This window comes from Myxocyprinus asiaticus, chromosome 40 (assembly GCF_019703515.2).
Source record: "Myxocyprinus asiaticus isolate MX2 ecotype Aquarium Trade chromosome 40, UBuf_Myxa_2, whole genome shotgun sequence".
NCBI classification, from domain to species: Eukaryota; Metazoa; Chordata; class Actinopteri; order Cypriniformes; family Catostomidae; genus Myxocyprinus; species Myxocyprinus asiaticus.
In genome coordinates, this window is record NC_059383.1 from 10,303,820 (window position 1) to 10,327,990 (window position 24,171).

The 24,171-nt window shown below is 35.2% G+C and overlaps 1 protein-coding gene across 1 annotated transcript in view; it reads right to left on the minus strand.

Moving 5' to 3' along the window:
- Positions 1-1,620: 1,620 nt before the first annotated feature.
- LOC127430445 (neuronal vesicle trafficking-associated protein 2-like) overlaps positions 1,621-24,171 on the minus strand; it is a 49,941-nt gene continuing 27,390 nt past the window's right edge. Inside the window, exons 4-5 of the mRNA XM_051680212.1 lie at positions 4,968-5,078; positions 1,621-2,698 (exon numbers count right to left, since the gene is read on the minus strand). Coding sequence (XP_051536172.1) covers positions 2,507-2,698; positions 4,968-5,078 — 303 coding nt within the window. The 3' untranslated portion in view covers positions 1,621-2,506. The remainder of the gene's footprint in view (positions 2,699-4,967; positions 5,079-24,171) is intronic.

The following is a 24,171-nucleotide window of genomic DNA, read 5'->3' on the forward strand; positions in this document are numbered from 1 at the left end:
ATCAAAGTCTAATGTCTGATGTGCACCTTGATTTACAGATTAATTTATGGATTATAAACAATGCAAACAGACCTCAGATGAACGAAAGTGTGTAAAAAGTGATTATCTAAAAGTAATAAATTGTCCTGCATAAAATAATGTGTAGTTATGTAGATAATTAGGCTGAATATTTAGGAAAATAACTTGAAACATTCCATTAGCAAGGTAAATTCCAAGTACTGCAAAAAAGCTATAATGAAGTTATAGTGACGAGCGATGATATGGTGATATTTCAGCACTTCACGAAAGGATAGAGACACTTAAACATTCTTGCATGTTTGTGTTGTGCATTTTGTGGTAATGCAAGTAGAAAAGGAACGAACGTTGGGAATGCTCTAAATAGCTTTGATCCATCGTTATCGGGAAATGCAGTCCAGATTGTTCTTTTCTATGCAACAAAAGTGATATGAGTCAGTGCTGGAGTTGAGGGGGTTGGGGGATACCGCACCCTCCATAAATGTCAAGGCACCCAACCCCCCCCCCCCCCCCCATATGGCCAAAATAATGTAACATGGGCTGTCGACTGGTGTTTCTTCAAAGCTACAGAAATATATACTAGAAACATTTTAAAATGTTTGCGGTGACACAGCTGTCCCAGTTTTCATAATCAAAATTAGATTTTTTTTAAGTGTGAAAATTTTAAACACACCCGTTTTCTGAAGGAACATACAGACTGTGACTGGGTGACACTTGCAGAGTGAATCCTCATTTACACCTCACAATAATAGTAAGATATAATTCTTCTTTGATGTAGGAGTATTGGTACTCCTTAAATACTAACATTAAATCATCTTCTATCTTAGAACTACATCATCGCTAGAGATTAATTAATATGCACACAGTTAATATGCACATAGTTTTGCCGGTACTTATCTAACACTACTTTAGCTCACGATCAAACAGTTGTAAAGTTATAACATGGATGTTATAACATGGATGCTATGTGGAGAAATATTTAAAGGGACCCCCCCAAGAGCTATGACTCAATTCAAACACTGATAAGAGTGATAAAATTTAAAATGCTAAACTCCAAAAAGAACAAAAAGCACCATGAATGTATAATCAAATTACTCCATATATGACTAATGCACTATATTCCAAGTCTTCTGAAGCCATATGAAAGCTTTATGTGAGAAACAGACTGAACTTTTCTGAAGTCACTGATTATGAAAGACTAGATTATGACAGAAAGTTTGTTTTTGGATGAACAGTCCTTTGATTTCTCATTTATGTTTAATCTAAATATTAGCTTTTATTCAGATGTTACTCCTAAAATTCCTTCAGATAAATGTAATCAAATAACAAATTAGTCAATTGTTCACATACAGTGATAGAGGTATAAAATTAATGTGGATAGTATAGCTCAGATAATTTGGTCTTGCAAAAATGTGATTATAAATCTTTTGAGTTCATAAAGCAATTTTGAATTTTAAATGTAGACTGCCTGTTTGTGACGTTGTTGAGATCTCTTCTGAAACTCTACCACAGACTAGGGTCTTTTTCTTAGGAGAAAAATCTGAGAAGCAGTCTAAAACAAAAGTTTCCATCATAATACCCAATAAGAACAAAACAGCCCAAGAATTGAACATCTTGTATATCTTTATTGTCTTGAACCTAAAGGATACACAATCAAAATTACTCCAGACTTTGCTACATCTCAACTAACAACAGCACAACATTTCAAAAATCAATTTTCTGTTTTTCTGACAACAAATATAAAAATGGAAAAAGAGCAGACTTGTGACCGAACATAGCAGAAAAAATCAAGCTTTGGCAGACACTTCACCAAATCATCTCAGAGACCAAGGTTTTGTCCCTGGTTAAATGCAAGCATAGACACCAGCGAAAGCAAGTTACAAAGCTCTAGACACGTCTGCTCTTCCATTGAGAAACAGTGATAATATTACAATGTGCTGACGGAGATACACACCATGGCTGATTGCTCTCATGGGTTATTTACATTCAGGTTCAAAGTCGGAACCATATTTTCTGTACATATGCAATATGTTCTTTTGCTGTACTACTCTTATCCTATATCAGCATTTCATTAACATGTTGTAATAGGTTGTACATAAAATTGACTCTAACACATAGGTATTTATTTTTTTGTGCTGTGTTTCAGCACAAAAACTCCCTTTGTTTTTATCATGCCTTTCGAGATTGCATTGTCACCTACTGTAACTACATAAGGGCATATGGGTATTCTGCTTTCAGAATGGGTCATTGACACTCACAGACATTGTGGGGAAAACGCTTGACAAGATTGCAGAGTCATGCCTTTGTACAAACAAAATGTTTAATTTAAAAGAATAGTTCACACACAAAAAAACTGGGTAAACTAACCCTTTAATAGTTGGATATTAAACACATACACACAAAAATTTTAAAATAAATAATGCTAAATAAAAAACCAGTTTAGCTAGCTAATTCAGGTGATGTAGGTGATGATAAAGCTGCACGGATAATCTCATTGGCTGTCTGTGTTGGGTGGCTTGACATCATGCTGGCCGGTGCCAGCGGGGAGCCATGGAGAAACGGAGCGGGAGGTGGTCTGCTTGGCCATGCTGTAGTGGCTGATGACGGTGTAGAAGCGGCCGCGGGAGTTGGCATCCTGGGCGGTGTAATAGGCCTCCAGTGAGGCAGGAATACAGCGCTTGTGCTGTGGGGAGATGGGAAGTAAGAATGTGTAATATTAGAGCTTCCACTTGTCTGTGATCTCTCTTTCAGAGAGAATACAGTGAACTATTGTAGACCAGTGAGTCACCCGTCCAGGAAATTTCTGTTTAAAAACAGTGATTATTATGCAATTCCATTTGCTAATGCTATGTGGAAAAGATCCTATAGGATGTCATCCTATAGGAAAACTGGCAATTGTGTAAATGTATAATTTGCTATCCTCACACATGTAACAAATACTGGGCCAAATATTGTACTAGTTTTAGCCATATTTCCAAGTGACATATTTGCACAAAAGTACTGTAGAGTTTGATTGGGCACACAGCTTTTGACGTGAACAACAAAAGATAGGAGAAGTGTTTTCTCTTTTCAATTAAAGATTGACAATCCTATTTATTTTGCTATCCTACTTATGTGCAATTATATGGTTTGTTGTGTTTTACACATAACATAAATATAGAACAAACCTGCATCCCATTTTGGGACATGACCCACCAGTTGAGTCTACACTTGTTCTAGGAAATGTGCTCTCCATAATTTGAATTTCTTTTCAACAAATGAACAGAGAGCATTATTATTTTTGTTGTTGTTGCTTACATGTGAAAATTAGTGTAATAGCTGTTGTTTTCTCATTATCATCAAAAATAATTGGTTCATTATTTAAAAAAATAAATAATAATATTAATAAAAAGGGTCCATTTTTCAAAATGGTACCAAACCAATTTTGCAGCAGTTTACAAGAAAAACAAATATTGAAACATTTATTTGTGTAAACTGAAATTAATGTTCTCAACCAAGTAAACACATTTATTCATAACATTTAAGAGGTTTTAATGCCTTTAGTTATCATTACAGATGGTATTTCATTTTTTGTTAAAATAATAAGGGAACATCCTTCTCAATGTAATTTTTTTTTTTTTTTTACATTTCTGACGTAACTCAAAAACTAGTACAGATATATGACGGATTTTATTTGTTTGCATAACATATGTAATATATGTGCCAACAATATAGATCCCATTAAAATAATTACATTGAGAAAGACCTAAAGGAACGTTTTGGGTTCAATACAAGTTAAGCTTAATTGACAGCATTTGTGGAATAATGTTGATTACCATAAAAATTTATTTTGACTCGTCCCTCCTTTTCTTTAAAAAAGCAAAGACTGAGGTCACAGTGAGGCCAGCAGACTTACAATGGAAGTGAATGAGGCCAATTTTTGGAGGGTTTAAAGGCAGAAATGTGAAGCTTATAATTTTATAAAAGCACTTAAATTAATTCTTCAGAGCTGTAAAGTTGTTTAAATTGTCATTTTTACAGTCATTTTAGGGTTTGTTGACATTACATCATCATGGCAACAAAGATGTAAAATTGGAAATAACTTTACACACAAAAGTTTAGTAAGTGATTTTATCAGACTAAGATGATGTTTACATGCATATCTTTTATGTCTTGTGGCTATACTTTTGAAACTGAGTATTTTAATGTCCAAAAATTGGCCCCATTCACTTTCATTGTAAGTGGAACCAAGAGTTTTGCTTTTTTTAAAGAAAAGGAGAGACGAGTGAAAATACATTTTTGTGTTTGTCAATATTATGCCACAAATGCTGTCGATTGAGCTTAACTTGTATTGAACCCAGAATCTTCCTTTAATATTGCATAATACTAACTTAATATATCATAATGTTGCATTTAATGCAAAATGTCAGACTGTTATAACTGCCCCCAGGGCAACTGTAAAACTTAAAAAAAAAAATTGGATTGATTTTTCCCATTGTAGCTCACATAAGTTATATCATTGCTTTAATATTCATAGACTAAATATTGCTGAAAAGTTAATGCAAAATTCTATGTGGGACCTACATTATAATAATTTGAAATTAGTTATTTTTTAATAATACAAAATACAATATTTTTTAATAATATTGCTTAGCAGATAAAGAACGGTCTTTAATTAAATAATGTTCATTACATATTTTAAAGATTTAATCTTTCAATTCAGTCAAGCTTTGTTTATTTATTTCATAACCAGTGTTACAACTGCCCACAGAGAGAGAACTTTACTGTGCATGTGCTGAGTAAGCGTCATCTCTTCTGTTTGTTTGTGACTGAAGAAATAAAGTGTGTTGTCCCCGGGGGAATCCTAGGATTTTGAGATGTTTGTTTTCCAAAATGAAGTGCAGGCATAATATAGCACTGACATGTTGTTGTAGTTTAATGGAAGAACACAGGTCTTGTGTGTATCCACTTACCTTATACACAAATCCATCAGGACAGGTGTGGTCATAGGTGAAAGCTTTGTACACCACCAGGAACACTATGCAGGCCAAAAAGGCCAAGGCCAGCACAATAAGGATCGTGACCTGTATGTGAGAAAAGCACAGTTCATTACCACAAAAAAAAAAAAAAAAAAAAAAATATTTTATAATTTTAGAGGTCTTTAACCCTCAGAAAACCAGTGTAACTGAACTGCAACATTTGTTTACAGCAAATAAACAATGCCTATTTTTTATTAAAAAATTATACACCATTAATCTCTATACTGTGAGGGTTAAGTTTAAATAATAAACAATGTTAAACCTGTTGCAAAAATGTCAGTCCTTATACACAGCATATATTCAACAACAACTTAAACAACCTTAAAGGGATAGTTCACCCAAAAAAGAAATTCACCCTCATGCCATCCCAGATGTGTATGACTTTCTTTCTTCTGCAGAACGCAAACAAAGATTTTTAGAAGAATATTTCATCTCTGTAGGTCCATACAATGTAAGTGAATGGTGGCCAAAACTTTGAAGCTCCACAATCCAAATAAAGGGAGCATAAATGTAATCCATATGACTCCAGTGTTTAAATCCATGTGTTCAGACACAATATGATCGGTGTTGGTGAGAAACAGATCAATATTTAACTCATTTTTTGTAAAATTCTCGTCCCTGCCCAGTAGGGGGTGATATGCATGAAGAATGTGAATCATCAAAAACAGAAGAAGGAAAAAGTGAAAGTGAAGGGAAAAGGACTTACATATTGATCTGTTTCTCACACACACCATCACATCACTTAAGAAGATATGGATTTATCCAGCAGAGTCATCTGGAGTACTTTTATGTTGCCCTTATGTGGATTTTAGAGCTTCAAAATTTTGGCACCCATTCACTTACATTGTATGGACCAACAGAGCTGAAATATTCGTATACATACAAATATACATTTGTGTTCAGCAGAAGAAAGAAAGTCATACACATCTGGGATGGCATGAGGGTGAGTAAATTTAAAATTAGCAAATGAGTAAATATCTTGAAATTGGTTGGAAAACCTCAGTGAAATCTATTTTGTGGAAATAAATACAGAAAGTGGAGCATTTCCAAAATGTCTTTTGAGAAAACACACATAGAACTTATGTTTACTGTCATGAAATTGAATGTATGTTTTTATGTGTAAATTGCATGATTCATCATTTGGTACTCAATATGTCTTGTTCTTTAAACAAGATTGTTTATTTTCTTGTATTGAAATTTACAATTTTGTTTCTGATACATTTTCTAAAATACATTTCTGCTTATTAAAACAAAATTATTTAGAATATATATATATATATATATATATATATATATATATATACACACACACACATACATACATATATACACACACACACACACACACACACAACAGTTAGTACCGGTCCTCGAATCTGATTGGACGAGAGAGACGTTCCATGAGCACTGATGGTCTCACACCATTAGCACTCGGACACTTCACTGTGTGTATCACTCCGCTTGTGTTCGTGCCGTTCTAAACTAAAGTATAAGAACAGTGCATATGCGTTAAGAGCTACTGTTTGTCGGGGCTTGGGTAGCTCAGTGGTAAAAGATGCTGGCTACCACCCCTGGAGTTCGCTAGTTCGAATCCCAGGGTGTGCTGAGTGACTCCAGCCAGGTTTCCTAAGCAACCAAATTGGTCCAGTTGCTAGGGAGGTTAGAGTCACATGGGGTAACCTCCTCATGGTCGCTATAATGTGGTTCGTTCTCGGTGGGGCGCGTGGCGAGTTGGGCGCGGATGCACTATGTCTCCGTGGCAACGCGCTCAACAAGCCATGTGATAAGATGTGCGGGTTGATGGTCTCAGACGCGGAGGCAACTGGGATTCGTCCTCCGCAACCCGGATTGAGGCGAGTCACGAGGACTTAAATGTGCACTGGGAATTGGACATTCCAAATTGGGTGAAAAAGGGGAAAAATCCAACAAAAAAAAAAAAGCTACTGTTTGTTTTTTTTTGACATTACATATGTTAGCCAGCAGGTGGTGGCAAAAGATCATTTTTGTGTGTAATATGAGCCAGTTGGTGACGTGAAGTGAATCCGCGTCAGCCACTGTTTACATACAACAGCACTCCGTGATCGCTACTACACTTCTAAAGCTAGGAAATAGCTTTAAACGGCTTTAAACGAACAACTTCAGCATTACGGTTCATCACAGCTGAGAGACACAACAGACTGATTGATTACAGAACTCAAGGCGCTTACCTCTTACCGGAGTTTCCACATTGGATACATACTGTTTAAAATGGCGGAGGACATTGCGGTTTCTATAGTGAATACTACCGCGAAATAGAAAGGAATACCCCCGCTTGGACGGCTATTTTACCACTGAGAAAGCTGATCTTCAGAAAGCTGACAGCATCTCTGCTTGGGAGTGGCAACAGGTGATCGCACACACTCCGTCTCTCTCTCTCTCTCTCTCACACACACACACACACACACAAACACACACACACATCCATCCTTGTTTATCCAATAACTTGTTAGAAACAGCACAAGCCATGATACTATTTCTGAAGTGAACTTTTTGAATTATTAACGAAGGCTTAGACGCATCATTTGGTTTGAACCAGCAATGGCAGATTCTGATCCGTCGCGTAAGAAAGTAGTTCCATGCACAAATGCATTTTTATGACCGTACTCAGTTTTTCCTAATTTTTTTAAATTGACTTGTTCATTGAACTGTTGTATTTAAGCAATATCACATTCACAATCATGCTATATGGCCCTAAATCAGCACTGCTGTGATTACCTAGGGCACTTGGCCTGCGGCCTCGTGCCTGCGGCCGAATCACAGCAGTGCTGATGTAGGGCCATATCGCACTCTTGCGAGTGTGATATTGCTTAAATATATATATATATATATATATATATATATATATATATATATATATATATATTATTTTTTATTTTATTTTTTTGTATAATAAAGATATATAACTATGCAGTCTCCAATACTTTGTTTCTGTTTTCATTTTTCATGCTGGATGGATTAATGAAGAGCTTTAAAGAATACTTGTGAAAGACACACTTACGCTTTTTTCATGTTTGAGAAATCAAACAGTAAATCAACAGTAAATGAATAGCTTTATGGAACTAAATGCAAAACAGCCCTCTAATTTCCAACCAATTTGTTTCTAAACCACTGCAAATGCAATGACATACTGGGACTAAACGGTCCGATAAGGACAATAGTGTGATCACATCTCTGCTGTCTTTTTCTTCCAGCAGCGCTAATTTTTTCACATCACTGTCAACTTCAAGTACACTCACCTCACAGGATGCAATGCAATCTGTCACACTACATTTGTCTCGACAAAGCAGCTCAAACAAGGAATCTATGCAGTCTTCAGAAATTCAAGGCCTAAAGAAGGCAATTCTGGGCCAGACCAGACTAATTTGTCAAGGGTGATTAGTTTGGTATAAAGGCAGGCCACTTTCTGCGGTTTAGTCCCAGAAACAGCAAATGGATATTTTTGATGACAGACTTATTAGAATTATGCAAATGCAATGAAAGATAAATGCGAAAAAGCCAGTTGACATCTGAATATTTCGGAACTCTTACTCCATATATAGAAAACTGTTCAATCAAAGCACTGCTACCTTTTCTCTAAAGCAATCAAAAACAGTCATCACTTATCAAAATTACCATTAAAAACTGAATCCATAGCACTGTTTACAGACACTGCTCTTTTGATGCTGGAGTAACGGATTTATGCAAAACACAGGGTGTATAACCGAACTGGAAGTTTGTTACACTTTTTGTTCCAAAAGCTAGGCAGAAACATTATGTTGCCTTCTAAGATCCCTTGATTTGGCTGAAACATAAGGTAGTATTCATATGTACCTTCATAAATAAGACAATAAAATAATGCAATACAATGAGCTTAGTGAAAAAAAATCCAACCTAGATGGCGAGAGAAATGTACATTTTAAAATGCACCTACAGTATATTTCATGTAATACCAAAAATATTTAAAAGTAGTTCAATCCAACTTCTCTGACTTTCCATAGCTTGGTATTATTTAAAATTACACAACTTAGTCCTGCTGTCCCCATATGAGGGCATACTGTATATTTTAGGGAAACTATTTGCTAAAAAAAAAAAAAAAAAAAAATTCTCAATTGCATGTTTATTAGTACTGGTTACAAATCAAAAAGGGAAATGGAAAATGCACACAGCAGTCACACTCGGGTCTCAGGAGGTTAAGTCAAGTTTTAAGTGCACTTTTCGTGAGGCGCTTTATTTATGTACCATGTGAGGTTGCTGCATACTGTATGTAGACCATTCGAAACCAGTCACTTAGGAGGTATTGTTTAATTAGGATACTGCCTTGTAGGGGCCGTTCACACCAAACACGCGTTTGTGTCTGTATGCAAAGAAGCTAGATGGACGACTTTGTCCGCTGCATAATGTCTTGCTGTTATTCCAGCATCTCGAGCAGGAGCTCAAGTCAAATTAAAAAGAACTTAAACTTTTTAAAACTTGTCTCGTGACAGCTGTATTCTGATTGATTTGCTGCACTGCATCTAGCTATTTTTAATGCAAGAACACATTCGGTGTGAACTGCCCATAAGAAAGGAGATGCCTATGTAGACAGCAGAGGTGTATGTAACAAAGTACAAATACATTGTTACTGTACATTTAAAAAATATATATATTTCTACTTGAGTAATAATGTCTTTCACTTTCACTTCACTTTTTTGAAGAAATAAATACTATTTTACAGCGATACATTTCTCTAGACTCTTCAGTCAAAAAGCAACAAAAATAAGCAAATAACACAGCTATACAGTATGTGTAAACTGCATGTGGCTTGGTGATAGTGATGTCCAATTCCTGAACAAATTGTTAGATTAATTTGATTATTTTGATCAGCATAATCAGTTCAAAAAGCGATCTGAAAGATTAATTTTGTGAATCGATTCACAAATCAAAATCAGAGTGTGTTGGAATCTAAAGAGAAGAAACTTTTCATGTAAGATTTAATCTGTATTTTTGGCTGATAATTTATTTGATACATTGTTGGGCTTAAACATTTAGAATGTTGTAAAATACTAGTGAATTCATGTGTCTTAACATTTGTTCAGGTCTCCCGCCTTTCCTGGAGATCTGTTCATATGTGTAATATTTAGCAGGTCGTAAGTGAATGAAATGTGGTACCATAAACAAGGTCCCATATGCATGCAATTATTTGATGCCATTTGATATGACTTGAACGAGTATTTTTCTCATGAGCTACTTTAACTTTACTTCAGTCAGTTTCCATAAAGGTAATTATACTTTTACTTTAGTATGACGATTGGGTACTTTATACAACACTGGTAGACAGAAGATGGCAAGGCAGCTCACCAGGGTTTGGAATAGAGCAGTTATATTTTGTCTGCCTGTGGTTGGGTACATTGTGGTAAAGAACTACATTCTGTGTCAGTTTTATCCTAGAGATGCCTGATGGAAACTATATTTGTCCTCCATTTCTATATGAACAGATTTATGCATCGAATCAGAACTGGATTAGTAGAATCAGATGACTTTTATCTGTTTTTTCGCTCTCCATTTATCCACTCTCTCTGCACAGATTAAACAAGTGTACAGCTTGATGTCCTTGGCCAAAATTGGCCCCATTTGTACCATGTTGCTAAGGGGGGACTATGCCAAAATGGCTGGGTGCCTTTCACGCTCTGAGAAGCTGAGAAGATTTGAACCACTTTAGCGTTTTAAATCAGCCTTTGTCAGATGCCATGATGTGACATTTTTATAAAGGTATGCTTTTTTGGGGAACTCAGTATGACAAATCCAAATGGTTTCCAAGAGAAAGCCTTCAATTGGATATATATTTAGAATAGCATACTAGCATTCTACTCTATCACTACTGTATGTAGTATGAATGCTGTGGACAGTATACACATTTTCTGTATGTATGAAAAAACTGGATGACCATTTTGAACATGACCATAGTCTTTTATGTAACAATTTGAGCACCTGCTGATGTTGGCAGCATAAGAACGGCATTCCAGGTGAAGGCCACCGTGGCGGCACATGCTAAAAGCCTCTAACACACCCCTCATTGGCTTTCTGCTATTTATGCTTGACTGTCTTCACAGACACTAAAATCGCTTTTTTTACCCTCTTCCTCAATGACCAAGGATATGGAGCGGTAAAAGCCTCATTTTGGCAAATCAAATCTAGACTTCAGAAATTCACTTAGACTCTCAGGACAGATTAGACACAAAATGAGGTCATTTCGAATCAACGTCAACGTGTCTGTGACAAACTACCATCTGTTTAGTTTGTTTGTTTCCTACCCCCACAAAGTTTATTCATTATTACAGTTCCCTCTTAATGATGAGGCTCAAGGTTGTAGGGTTTATTTGTTGTTATTATTGTTTTCTTGGTCCCCAGTGTCTGTTTTTTGGGGTCAGAATAATCCATGTTCGGAAAACCATAATCCATAATCATAAAAGTGGATTTATTCAGTGGCTCATTTACCCCGGAGTGCTAGGGGTATTAATGTAGATTCTTCATATTAAATGTAACAATATTCTAAACCGTCTAAACGTGAGAAAACAGAGTAATATCTACTGCAGCTAATACTTATTCATTTTATGCTATTATTTCTGAAGCTGATGTTTTCATTTTCATGTTGTTTCATCTCACAAACTAAACATATTAATCTTTCATATGTTTGATACAATTGTAAAAAATGTTTGCAATATTTGTTCAAACATTTAAAAAATATTGGTCTGTTAAAACTTTATACATGCTTTTGTAATTCTGCACTTTACTGTAAACTAAAATACTGTATGTTATATATAAGGGGTGTAGCGGTTAAAATTTCTCACGGTTCGGTTTGTATCACGGTTTTAGGGTCACGGCTTCGGTATGGTTCGGTATTTGTTATGTTCAGGGGAATTAAAAATAATAATTACTGCCAAATCCAAAGTTAAAATATTTTATTTGGTAACAGACACTTCAAGAGATTTGCCCTCACTACAACCATTGTGTTTGTAGTAAAATCATAGTAACCACAAAATTAACATGGTTACTGTCATGGTTACAATACTACAGTAAAATCAAGGTTACTATATGGAAACTACAGTATTACTGTTGTAAAACAATGTTTAATTGTATCAAAACTATGATTTCTGCCAACAAAACAATGGTGACAGCAGTCATTGTTACTTCAGTCATGGCTACTACAATATTACTATAGTAAAACCATGGTTACTATATGGCTACTACAGTATTTCTATATAAAATCATGGTTAATTCTTTCAAAACCATGATTTCTGCTAAGAAAACCATGGTGACAACAGTCCTTGTTATTACAGTCATTGTTACTACAATATTACTGTAGTAAAACCATGGTTGATTTTCATTAGGGTCCTTAACTAAAAAAATATATAAAAAAAAAACGTTTTCTAATTACTAACTCAACATTTTAACTTAATATCTGCATTATTAAGCAACATGCATCAACATAAAGTGCATTTCAAACTCAACTCAACATATTCAACATTCAGAATCTGTACATCACTATAGAAGAAATAAACTTGCTATTACAATGAATACAAGAATGGATGTCATAACGTGACTCGAGTATTTGAATCATACATGGAAATCCCACATCTTCATCAACGGAGTAAGGGCAACATAACTTTGGCTATGAACATCCCAAGCACTTTAGTTCTTGTTTTATGTCTGTCCGCACTAGCACCGAGTGCCTGCTTAAAGACGAATATATATATATATATTATTATTATTTTTTTTTTTTTTTTTTTTTTTGGTGGGCCCAGTAGAAATAAAAGCAGGGCAAGTAAAAATCTGAACTTATACAACTGGGCCAACAGAAAAAAAATCCTTACTGTACTACACTCATGATTACTACAAAAAATACACATCTTTTTACCTCATTATGTAGCATTATGTTTTAATATTTGTTAAAATGAGTCCATAATTCATAATCATCTTTTGAGTCAAAGGTACAATAGACTAAAGCCCATGGCCCCACACACGTTGATTTTTGATGTGTTGTCAATGTTATGGTGCATATTCTTCTCAATTAATTGCAGACTAGGTGCGTCAACTACAAGATTATCCTCCTCTCTGACTATAGTTGCGATCTGACTATAGTTACGATTCCGAACAGTGTGTTCTTGACAACATGTCAACAAACAATAGGAAGGAAGGGCTTGCAGTCAACTTTGCTCTAATTTGCACAGAACAGGAAAAGAAGGGGAAAAAACCCTAAAAATATGGATGATACAGTGCTTCGGTAGATGTGAGAAGCAGGTTGAAATAATGACAGAATTTAAATTTTTGGGTGAACTATTCCTTTAAAACACCAAAGGGTGATGAGCTTCAGTCTTGTAGTGTCACTTGGCTTTAGTTGACATTATACACAAAAATAATAGATGTTAACATGCCACTTAAAGAGGACTGTTAACACAAATTGCAAGTTGAGAGTGAGATCTTACTGTTTCCTCCCACTAGACGTCAAGGACACCACTAAGTTGTGCTGCTGTCAGATTTTAGTATTGAGTCTGTCCTCATTCACCCTCTTGTTTCCTCTATTCTCTTCCCATCATGTTCATTCTAGAAAATTCTCTGCCTCTTCACTACTACTAATGAATCACGATCTTAAATGTTCTGCAGTTCAGTTCACCATTTGCTAACCTTGTTTATTCCATGTTTAAAAGAGATCTTTCATGTTATAACCTTGCTAATGGCATTGATTGTTCCTCCAAGATGCATTTGTATAATTACCGTAATTACTGTGCAATTTCATTTACTCCTCAACTATAAGCCACTGTGTATCATGACACACCAGGTCACGACCGTTTCGTCGGTTTCTAATATGTCTGGCACTTGTTTACTAACTAAATAGGCTTTGATTCAGCCAGACTGCTTAAAGCTGTGGCTCTATATACTGTTGGCTAAGTCAGAAACCTGCCAGCTGCCCAGTATGAAGGTACCAACTAAGTAAACTGCATTCAGAATGGCTTTCAAAGCATCATATCATAATGTCTAATGACAAATGATCAAAACGATGTCTTGACTTTTTGTATCCATTTGTTGGAAATTCTCAAATATTTATTGTAGTCGCGAGAGGACAGATTTAATTTTGTGGGGATGTGATAATATGTTGTAGCTATGTTACTGTATATGGTTGAAATTACAGTGATGTCACACTGAAGACAACCACGCTTCCAGGTTCTTTTGAGCAGATTTCAATGGTGGATATTAGCAGCACTGCAGTTTTAATAATCTTTTAAACATTACATAATGTAATAATAATGTTTGTTAACATTTAGTTGTAATGTTTGTTAATAATAAATAATAATGTTGTTTAACATTAGTAATGTTAACATTAGCAATAATAAATTGATATCTATGGTTTACAGTAAATAAATATTTGTAGGTTCTTTCTGATTAATGAAAAAATTAATGGATTTTTTAAAGCGCCATATCAAACAAAACTAGAGACGCTACTCTTTACAACCAAACAAGTTTTAATAAAAAAACTTAAGAGGTTTCTTACCAGAGGCACTTTTGTAGGTGCTGCGCCAGTAGCAGCGCTTCCTGGAAATCAACGTCATGCTGAAATGTAACCCTTAAATGACAGTGTAGAGTCTTGTGAACAGTATTCAGTTGGTTATAATTCATTTCAATTATGCGCTGCATATAGCAAAGCCAAAATACAATGTCCACACAAGTGGATGTTGGGTCGCACGAGGTTAAATTATTGGTCCATATAATTTTTTAAGCGAAAAACATCCTCATCTCATGACAAGTTCTATTAATTAAAAATGTAACTGTAAGTAACTAAAACCTAACTTAAATACTAGCAAGTGCCCAAACTGAACATAGTAATATATTAATTAAAGGAATATTCGGGGTTCAATACATGTTATGCACAATCAACAACATTTGTGGCATAATATTGATTACCACAAAAAATTATTTCGAATTGTTTTTTGTTTTTGTTGTTTAAAGCCAAAGTCTGGGTTACAGTGAGACACTTACAATGGAAGTGAATGGGACCAATTTTTTAAAGGGTTTAAAAGCAGAAATGTAAAGCTTGTTATTTTATTAAAGCACTCACATTCATTCTTCTGTTAAAACTTGTGTATTATTTGAGCTTTAAAGTCATTAAAATTTTAATTTTTACAGTCGATTTAGGGTTATAGTGTTTATAGCGTAATGTCGTCATGGCAACAAAGTAAAAATGTAAAATTGGCTATAACTTTACACAGAAAAGGTTAGTAAGCGATTTTATCACACTAAAATCATGTTAACATGCATATTGTTTATGTCTTGTGGCTATACTTTTGAAACAGTGAGTATTTTAACGTTCAAAAATTGGCCCCATTCACTTCCATTATATGTGCCTCACTGTTACCTCGATTTTTGCATTTTAAAGAAAAAGAGGGACGAGTCAAAATAAATTTTGCCTCAACGTTATGCCACAAATACTGCCGATTGAGCTTAACTTGTATTGAACCCGGAATATTACTTTAAGGCTGTTGATTTAATATGTTAATTCATTATAATTCATTATATAAAAAGTTACAGGTTTAAAAATTAACGCAATTAATCATGCCCCCTGACTGTATAAATAATGTAAAAAGGAATTTTCCTGCCAATGGAGCAATTCAGTTTGAAGTTAAACTTCCATGTTTTTGCGAGTCACAGTCAGCAGAGGGCAGGCAGTGCAGCTTCAGCTGTATTGGTCAACCTGGTCTCATGACAAGTCATAATAAGAGATCTTGGTTCGTTGGCTCATACAACCCCAATTCCAAAAAATGGTAATAAAAACAAAAAGCAGTGATTTGTAAATTATATTCACCCTTTGCTATATTGAAAGCATTACAACAACACATTATATGATGTTTTTCCTTGTGAATTTCATTGTTTTTTGAAAATGTACAGTAATTTCAAATCAGATGATTGCAACACGCTCCAAAAAAGTTGGGACAGTCGAGTGTTTACCACTGTGAAACCACCATTTCTTCTAATAACACTTATTGAGCATTTGGGCACTGAAGACACAAGTTTGTTGAGTTTAGAAAGTGGAATTTTCCCCCAGTCATTCATTATATAGGTCTTTAGCTGCACAATTGCATGGGATCTTCATTGCCGTATGATGTGCTTCATAATGTACCACACATTCTCAATTGGAGACAGGTCAGGACTGCAGGCAGGCCAATCTAGCACCCACACTCTCTGCTTACACAGCCATGCACTTGAAATCCGGGCAGTATGTGGTTTGAAGTCCTGCAGGAAAATGCAGGGATGTCCTGGAAAAGACGTTGCTGGATGGCAATATATGTTGCTCCAAAATTTGGACATATGTGTCTGCATTAAAGGTGCCCTCACAGATGTGCAAGTTACCCATGCCATGGGCACTGACACACCCCTGGCCCTTACAGACACTGGCTTTTGGACCTGATGCTAATAACAGCTTGGATGGCCCTTTTCCTCTTTGGCCCAGATAAAACGGCTTTGTTTTTCAAAAACTTTTTGAAATGTGAACTCATCTGACCAAAAAACTCAGTTCCACTGTTCTACTTTCCATCTAAGATGAGACCGAGCCAAGAGAAGTCGGCAGCGCTTCTGGACAGTGTTGATGTATGGCTTCTGCTTTGCATAGTAAAGTCTTAACTTGCATCTGTGGATGCAACGGCGAGTGGTGTTGACTAACATGTTTACTAAAGTAATCCCAAGCCCATGTTCATGATATCCATTACAGATGAATGCTGTTTTTTTAAGACAGTGATGTCTGAGGGATCAGAGATCACATGCATTCAGAAGTGGTTTTCATCTTGCACAGAGATTTGACCAGATTCCTTGAAACTTTTAACTATATTGTGCACTGTAGAGGGTGAAATGCCTAAAATCCTTCCAATTTTTCTTTGTGGAACATTGTTCTCAAAGTGCTGGATTATCTGCTGAAGCATCTGTTGGCAAATTGACAAGTCTCGAATGATCCTTGCTCTTGAAGGACTAGACTGTTTTTGGAGGCTCCTTATATACTATGACACGATTGCCTCACCTGTTTAACATCTCCTGTTTCACTTTGCCTTGTTATTTCAATGGTCAAATTGTTATTAGTCTTAAATTGCCCGTCTCAACTTTTTTGGAGCATGTTGCAATCATCTGATTTGAAATTAGTGTACATTTTCAAAAAAACAATGAAATTCACAAGGAAAAACATAATATAATGTGAAGTTGTTGTGTTTTCAATATAGCAAAGGGTGAATGTAATTTACAAATCACTCCTTTTTGTTTTTATTAGCATTTTTCATACTGTCCCAACTTTTTTGGAATTGGGGTTGCACAAAAATATCAAACGTTTACTCCCATGGAGAAATAAACAAACCAACAAACAAAATTATTAAGATTTTTCCTAAGATTAACCCCTAATCCAACCTAAACCTAACCATAAAGTCTAACCCTTTACCCAAATCCTAAACCTAACCATGATATTAATTGGGAAGAAAAAAAATTTGTGTACCACAGAAAACAGAAAACACTGGGGTTTGGACCGAGGCGAGGGTCAGGTTATTGACACATATCAGTCAATATGTTGCATTATTGCATTAATACATATGGAATGAGAATCCAAATTTGTTCACAGACGTTATCTTTTTTAAACTAAAGTGTACAGTAGTTATAAAAAAGGTGTAAAATATGACAGTATAGATTGTCATGAGAATATGTTTGTACAGGCAACAAACCAACAGCTGTTTAAAGATAGCTGCACACTCAACAACAGAATGCAGGGGTTTCAAAACATTAAAAGTTTTAAACTACATTTAACTTGGCACAGTGTCCTAAAAACACTAAATGTGACTTAACCACGAGACGCTCTAAAAGCATCCTTCTGATGCATGTGTACATAGTAGACTGTCTGCCACAATAGTGTAATGTCTTTGAATTATCTGAATTATTATATTATATTTATAGATATTTTGATTATTGAATATATTTATTTTGGGGCCTTTTTTTTTTTTTTTTAAGCAAATTTTGATGCATGGAATTAATTGAGTTTATTTCTATTAAAATTGTAATCGACTGACAGCCCTAATAATAAGTGGATTATTTGGAATGGCAGACAGTTATTTGGCCTCCCTATGCTTTCATTATAAGGATTTCAGGATAGTTTTGGCTTGGCTCAATGAGTCCCCCTTGTCGCTGGCCTTGTCTTGCTGTCTCCTCTACAGCGCAACTACAACAATCGCTTACACAAACTGCCAGAACACTTTCCACTCCATATGTGTGAGCAGTCCATCTGTCACACTTTCCTTAGGGGGTCTGAGACTCAGAGATTCATATCAACTCCTGCCGCATTACAGCAGTTCCCACAAAGCGGTGTGAAGCCAGTCAATAAATAAATCAATGCATCCCTGAGCTAGAAAGGGCAGAAGACTAATTTTCCCAGAGTAAGTCTGTTATGAGATGTGAGTTGAGCTATAGAGCACAGAGCATTTTTTTAAAAAATCCACCTTTTGGCATTATTCAATAAATAATGCCTCAAACATCTGCTTTCAAAATTGTCCTCTCCTCCAGCCCTTGATTTCTTTTCTTTTTTTTAAGATTAAGAGAGGAAAAGAGCACAGAGACTGAGAAAAAACAGTTGTTGGATTTGTAATCTTAAGCTTGATCTGTTCCTAAGTGTTTGCTAAAGACACAGAGGGGGAACAGGGTGAGGAGAGAGTGAGGGAGGGAGGCTTGGGAGAGTCATAGTGACGCATCGCATAAGACGTCAAGGGAATGGAAAACATTTTGGCTGTATCCAACAATTCAATTATAAAACAATGTCATAATCTGTTAAACTAATGTTACTAATAAAAACTAATAAACTAATAAAACACTGTTTTTATTTGATAAATTACCCAAAAATTCATATTTAGCTGTGTTCAACATTTTTTGTGCAACCCTGTTACTGCATAATTACATCCAAAAGTTACTTTTGACACTGCGTAAGGAATTAAATAATCTCATTCCATTTTCTCAGTTCTCTCGATTCTCTATTTCTCTTTTTTTATAAATATTATTGTGTATTCGTCAAGCTCAACCGTTCAACACTGTTAACAAGTTATTATTATTATTATTAAACAATTATTTTTCTTTAATTTATGGGAAAATATATGTTCATCAACTACAAATTAACATTTTGTCTTAACGTAGCTAGCTCCTAATGAGTGGATGCTGAGCAATTTAGAGTAAATTTCCAACCCTTTTACCCATTCTGACGTTTTTAACTGAAAAACTTTTGTCTTAATTTTGATGTTTATTGGAAGAAAACTGCAAAATCACACAAACTAGGTTCTTAATTAATTAACTAAATTTTGGTTACAGGGTTGCAAAAATTGCAAACCTTCAAGAAAAAGTGAACTTTTGCCATCACTGTGCCTTATTTTCACACTGTAAAAAATGCTTTGCTAAAAATGAGCTTCATTTGGTAACATCTAGGCCTAAATTAACTGGTTTCTTGCATTTCAAAATGTTTATCTGACTAAATTTACCTGGCAAATTAGGTTCCACTAACAAAAGTCATTTTTATGGGTTACAGTAGATCTCTCACCAAACTACATTACCCAGAAGCACCTACCAGACTTCTAACCACACACACCTGTTCCCCATTCCTCTCCATCAAAGTTCTCTTTATATAAAGCCCTCAGTTTTCTCAGTTCTTCATCAAGTCTCATTGATGTTTTACCCCTGTGTGAGCATTGCTGTTTTTGACTCCCTTCTTCCAAGTCAAGTGTTATTTTTGACATAGTTCCTTTTAGTTTTTATTTGTATTGTTTCTCAGTTTGTATTTTGTGTCTCTGGATCGTTTGTTCTCCTTTGTTATTAAACTCCTGTATTTGGGTTCTTCACTCCTTGTCGTCAGTCACTCTGTTTTCTCCACAACCTGACAAGATCAAGTAGAAATAGATCCCTGAGGTAACACTTGCAGGTTACCACATTTTTCAATGCATGAAACACAAGCAGAACAAATTTCTGTATAACTTAATAAATCCATTAATTTGTACATTGTCCTGAATATGACAAGTTACATAAGAATGGTTATGATTTACACAGAAATTAGTTCTACTTGTATTTCTTTCACAAGATCCATTATTTATGCCGATAGTTTCACAGAAATTACACATTTCCCTTTTAAGGGTAGCCAAACTTACTCCTTATGCTTTGGGCCCAGAAGCTAATATTTCAACCTAATTATGGCCTAATTACCATGAATATCAGATATCCATGATACATGTTTTGAATAAGCTAAAACAATCTTAATTATTAGTACAGAAACTCTGTTTGGCAGTGCATCTCTCCACACTGATAGAAGTCTCAGTTTCATACAAGCAGAAGTGACAGGAATGAAAGAATCATCCTCAGGGGTATGAGAGAAATGTCATGTTCAGCTCCAATTACTGTATCTTAATATGAGCCAATTAGGCTGGGTATCTTTTGAGGAACCCAAATTGTAGGGGACAAAAAAGTCCCTCCTTTAATGTAAGTCTTTGGAATTGTTTTGCCTGTTTTCATGTCCGCCAAGCAACAGTAAGTCTTGGTCATTCATGACCACAGCACAAATAGTGCAGAATGAGTTACGCATCGGAATTTCACACAGGATTTGGGGTTTGTTCAAATCCCTAAAAAAACTAAACAAAAAAACCAACCCCAAATATTTGTTCCAAACATGTTCAAAACCTTTACACAACATGTAGGGTGTTAGCCTAAGTGAGAACAGTGCCACTTTAGGCCAGTATTGCAGACTAGAGTATGCCACTGACTAGAGTTAAGCACAATACTTCATGTAATGAACTTTAAACAACTTCTAAGCTGTTTTTGAACATGTAAACTTGCTAAATGGAGATGGAATGGATCAAATAAAAACTACACTTGAGCATACAAGAAATGAAATGGAGTGAAGAACAAACTAACAATATTTTATTTTACTTTTTAGAATCAAAGGAGCTAGGGTTGCCATTTCAGACCTGTTCCTGCCTAATTTAACAACCGATAATGCCAAAGCCAATGTTTTTGAAAGTTACCTATAAGGTGGGTTGAAAGTGTTGATCTGTTTGTTCTATAGTTGAAGATGAACTTTCAACCCATCCAGTTTCTTTAACCACTTATCCTATTTAGGGTCGCAGGGAAAAGGCCAGTTTAAATAAAAGGAAAACATTCTAAAACTCATCAACCTCTATTTCTTATATTTGCTTGCCAGGAGCCATAGTTCACATTAATATTTAACATTGATATATTTGGCAGACGCTTTTATCCAAAGCAACTTACAGTGCATTCAAGGTATACATTGTATCAGTCTGTGTGTTCCCTGGGAATTGAACACAAGATCTTGGTGTTGTTAGCACCATGCTCTTCCAGATGAGCTACAGGATCCCTAGTTTCCCGGATCAGTCATGGAACCATCTTGTGATCTGATGCATCAACATGATACATAGAGTGTTCAGCAGTGCTCTTGAGACCAGGACAACACAAATTATCTGAGTATTACTCCAAAAGCAGCTCTGACTATTAAATTATTTTAGCATGAGATGTTCCAAAATCATGTCAGGCTTATCTCTAGACTGAATATTGTGACTAAAATAATGACTAAAACCCTAAGTCCCGGTCTGGCATTACTCTGAAATTGAGAAACTGGACTGTGATATTAGCAAGAGCCTTAACAGACAATAAACAGCTCATACAATACTTAGTTTGACCTCATTATGTTGACGATCAACATTTATTGAAAAAGAAAAAAGAAATACTGCAATTTTAAGAGTTTCAGCCCAAATTGTATACCCTATTCATGGAAAATGCAGCCCAGTCTTTCTAGACATACAGACTCTTACACATCTGGGACCCTGGAGTTTACAGTACTAAAATGTATCACAAAGTAGTCATGGTGCGCAAGCTTTGAACACATCTGTATGGACTCACAGTCAACCAAGTACACCTTGGAAGTCAAGAGCACTCAAGCATACGTGACATGTAACAGCACATGGAAAAACAAATTATACCCTCTCCCTTAAGTTAAATTAAATTGAGTTCAATAACGCTACAGGAAAAAACAGCTTAGACCAGTTTGGACCAGCTTAAATTCCAAGATAGCCTTAGATTTAAATGGTTTTAGGCAACCATGGTCTATTACTGGCCCACAATGATTAAACTGGTTAGTGTAACAGGGAGACTAGCTTGACCAGTATAGCCATGCTAAAACTTGTATAAAAGTGTCCAAAGCACATTTGATAGTGGTTACCAGCAGTAAGACAGTTTCAACTGGTCATTTAGCTAGCTGTAGGTAATATGTAAATGTATGACCATTTATACTGCAGTTTTAGTAACTTCCTCTCATGTGAAGTCTACTTACGATGTGCTAGCTGCCTCTCAGATCCACCGTAAAGCTTGAAGGCTTCTGCGGGGGCAATCAACAATATGGCAGAATAACAAGACTGGTTCTCCAGAGCCATGTCTCTCACACCAGAGAGCCTGTGGGTATTCTGGCCATAATGCCTGCTAACAGTGTACACTGAGAGAAAGGGAAAGAGAGACACAGGAACACTGCTGCAGAGTGATCGGCTCTGTGCTACTAATTGCTCCCAAAGCACCCCTATAGGTACAAGTTTTTGCTCAGGAGAGGCAATGGTGACATAGAATAACGTGAGCTCATTTTGCTGTGCAGTCAGATACAGTGAAATGCATGCTTTGCCGTTTTGCTGGCAAATTTTACCAGCATTGGCAAATTTTCTGACATGTCTTGTCAAGTTCTGTTATAATGAAAAGGACAAAGCAAAATGTTGGCACTACAAAATTGTGAGGTAGCTCCAAAAAGTTCTCCTATAGCTTGGAGTATGTCATAAGCAAACATAACTCATACATATAAAGAACTAGGGCTGGTATCAAATATTCTCAATATTCACACTGGTTTTGAAGCTGATATAATACTAAGCAATTGTTTTACTTTTAATGGCCAACTACAAATGGCTATTAGTTTTCTACAGAGCGTGTCATTAGAATTTTGCAATACTTCCTTGTCTCGCAACTCAAGAGTGTGAGACCGTAAAGACAGAGATGTTTTAATAGCATCTCTGATTTAAACTTAAGTAGCAAAATTGCCGTAAGAGTTGGTAAGTTCTATTTATTTCTGTGAATCAGTTCAATTTGTCCAATTCAATGAATCAATTCTGATCCAGCTATTTGTTTGCATCATCACTCATTACAGCAATTCGTTTGCAAATGTTCATGAAAGTCCCCACTTGGCATTTTTCACATAGTAAAATGTTTAACACTATGTATGTAGGTAAATAGGGTTTTTTTTTTTTTTTTTTTTTTTTTACACTGATCTGGTAACACTTTATAATAAGGTTGCATTAGTTAATATGAACTAACAATGAACAGTACTTTTATAGCATTTATTAATCTTGGTTAATGTTAATTTCAACATATAAAAATACATTTTTAAATCAAAAGTTGTGTTTGTTAACATTAGTTAATGCACTATGAACTAACATGAACTAACAATAAACAGCTGTATCATTAATAAAGATTAATAAATACTGTAAACAATGTATTTTTAATTGTTTGTTCATGATACCTAATGCATTAACTAATGTTAACGAATGGAACCTTATTGTAAAGTGTATTGTTGTATTGTTATACAACATATCAATGCAAACGATTAAATACAATTTTCTATTGTTCATTTACAGAAAACAATTTGGAAAACATGCCTAGTTTATTTTTAACTAGATTTTTACTCTATTTTACTTCTTGCAAAAAAAAAAAAAAAAAAATTCTAATGTAATTAGTTACAATGGCTGTTTGTTGAAATGATAGTTCCTCTGATAAAAAAAAAAGACACTAAGCCATTTCAAAGCACAAAATAGAAATAAATATTGAGATATATACTGGTGGCCAAAAGTTTGGAATAATGTACAGTGGTACATTACTGATGTAAAAAAGTAATTTTTGATCAAATCTAGACAGGCCCCATTTCCAGCAGTAATCACTCCAACACCTTATCCTTGAGTAATCATGCTAAATTGATAATTTGATACTAGAAAATCACTTGCCATTATATCAAACACTGTTGAAAGTTATTTGGTTCATTAAATGAAGCTTA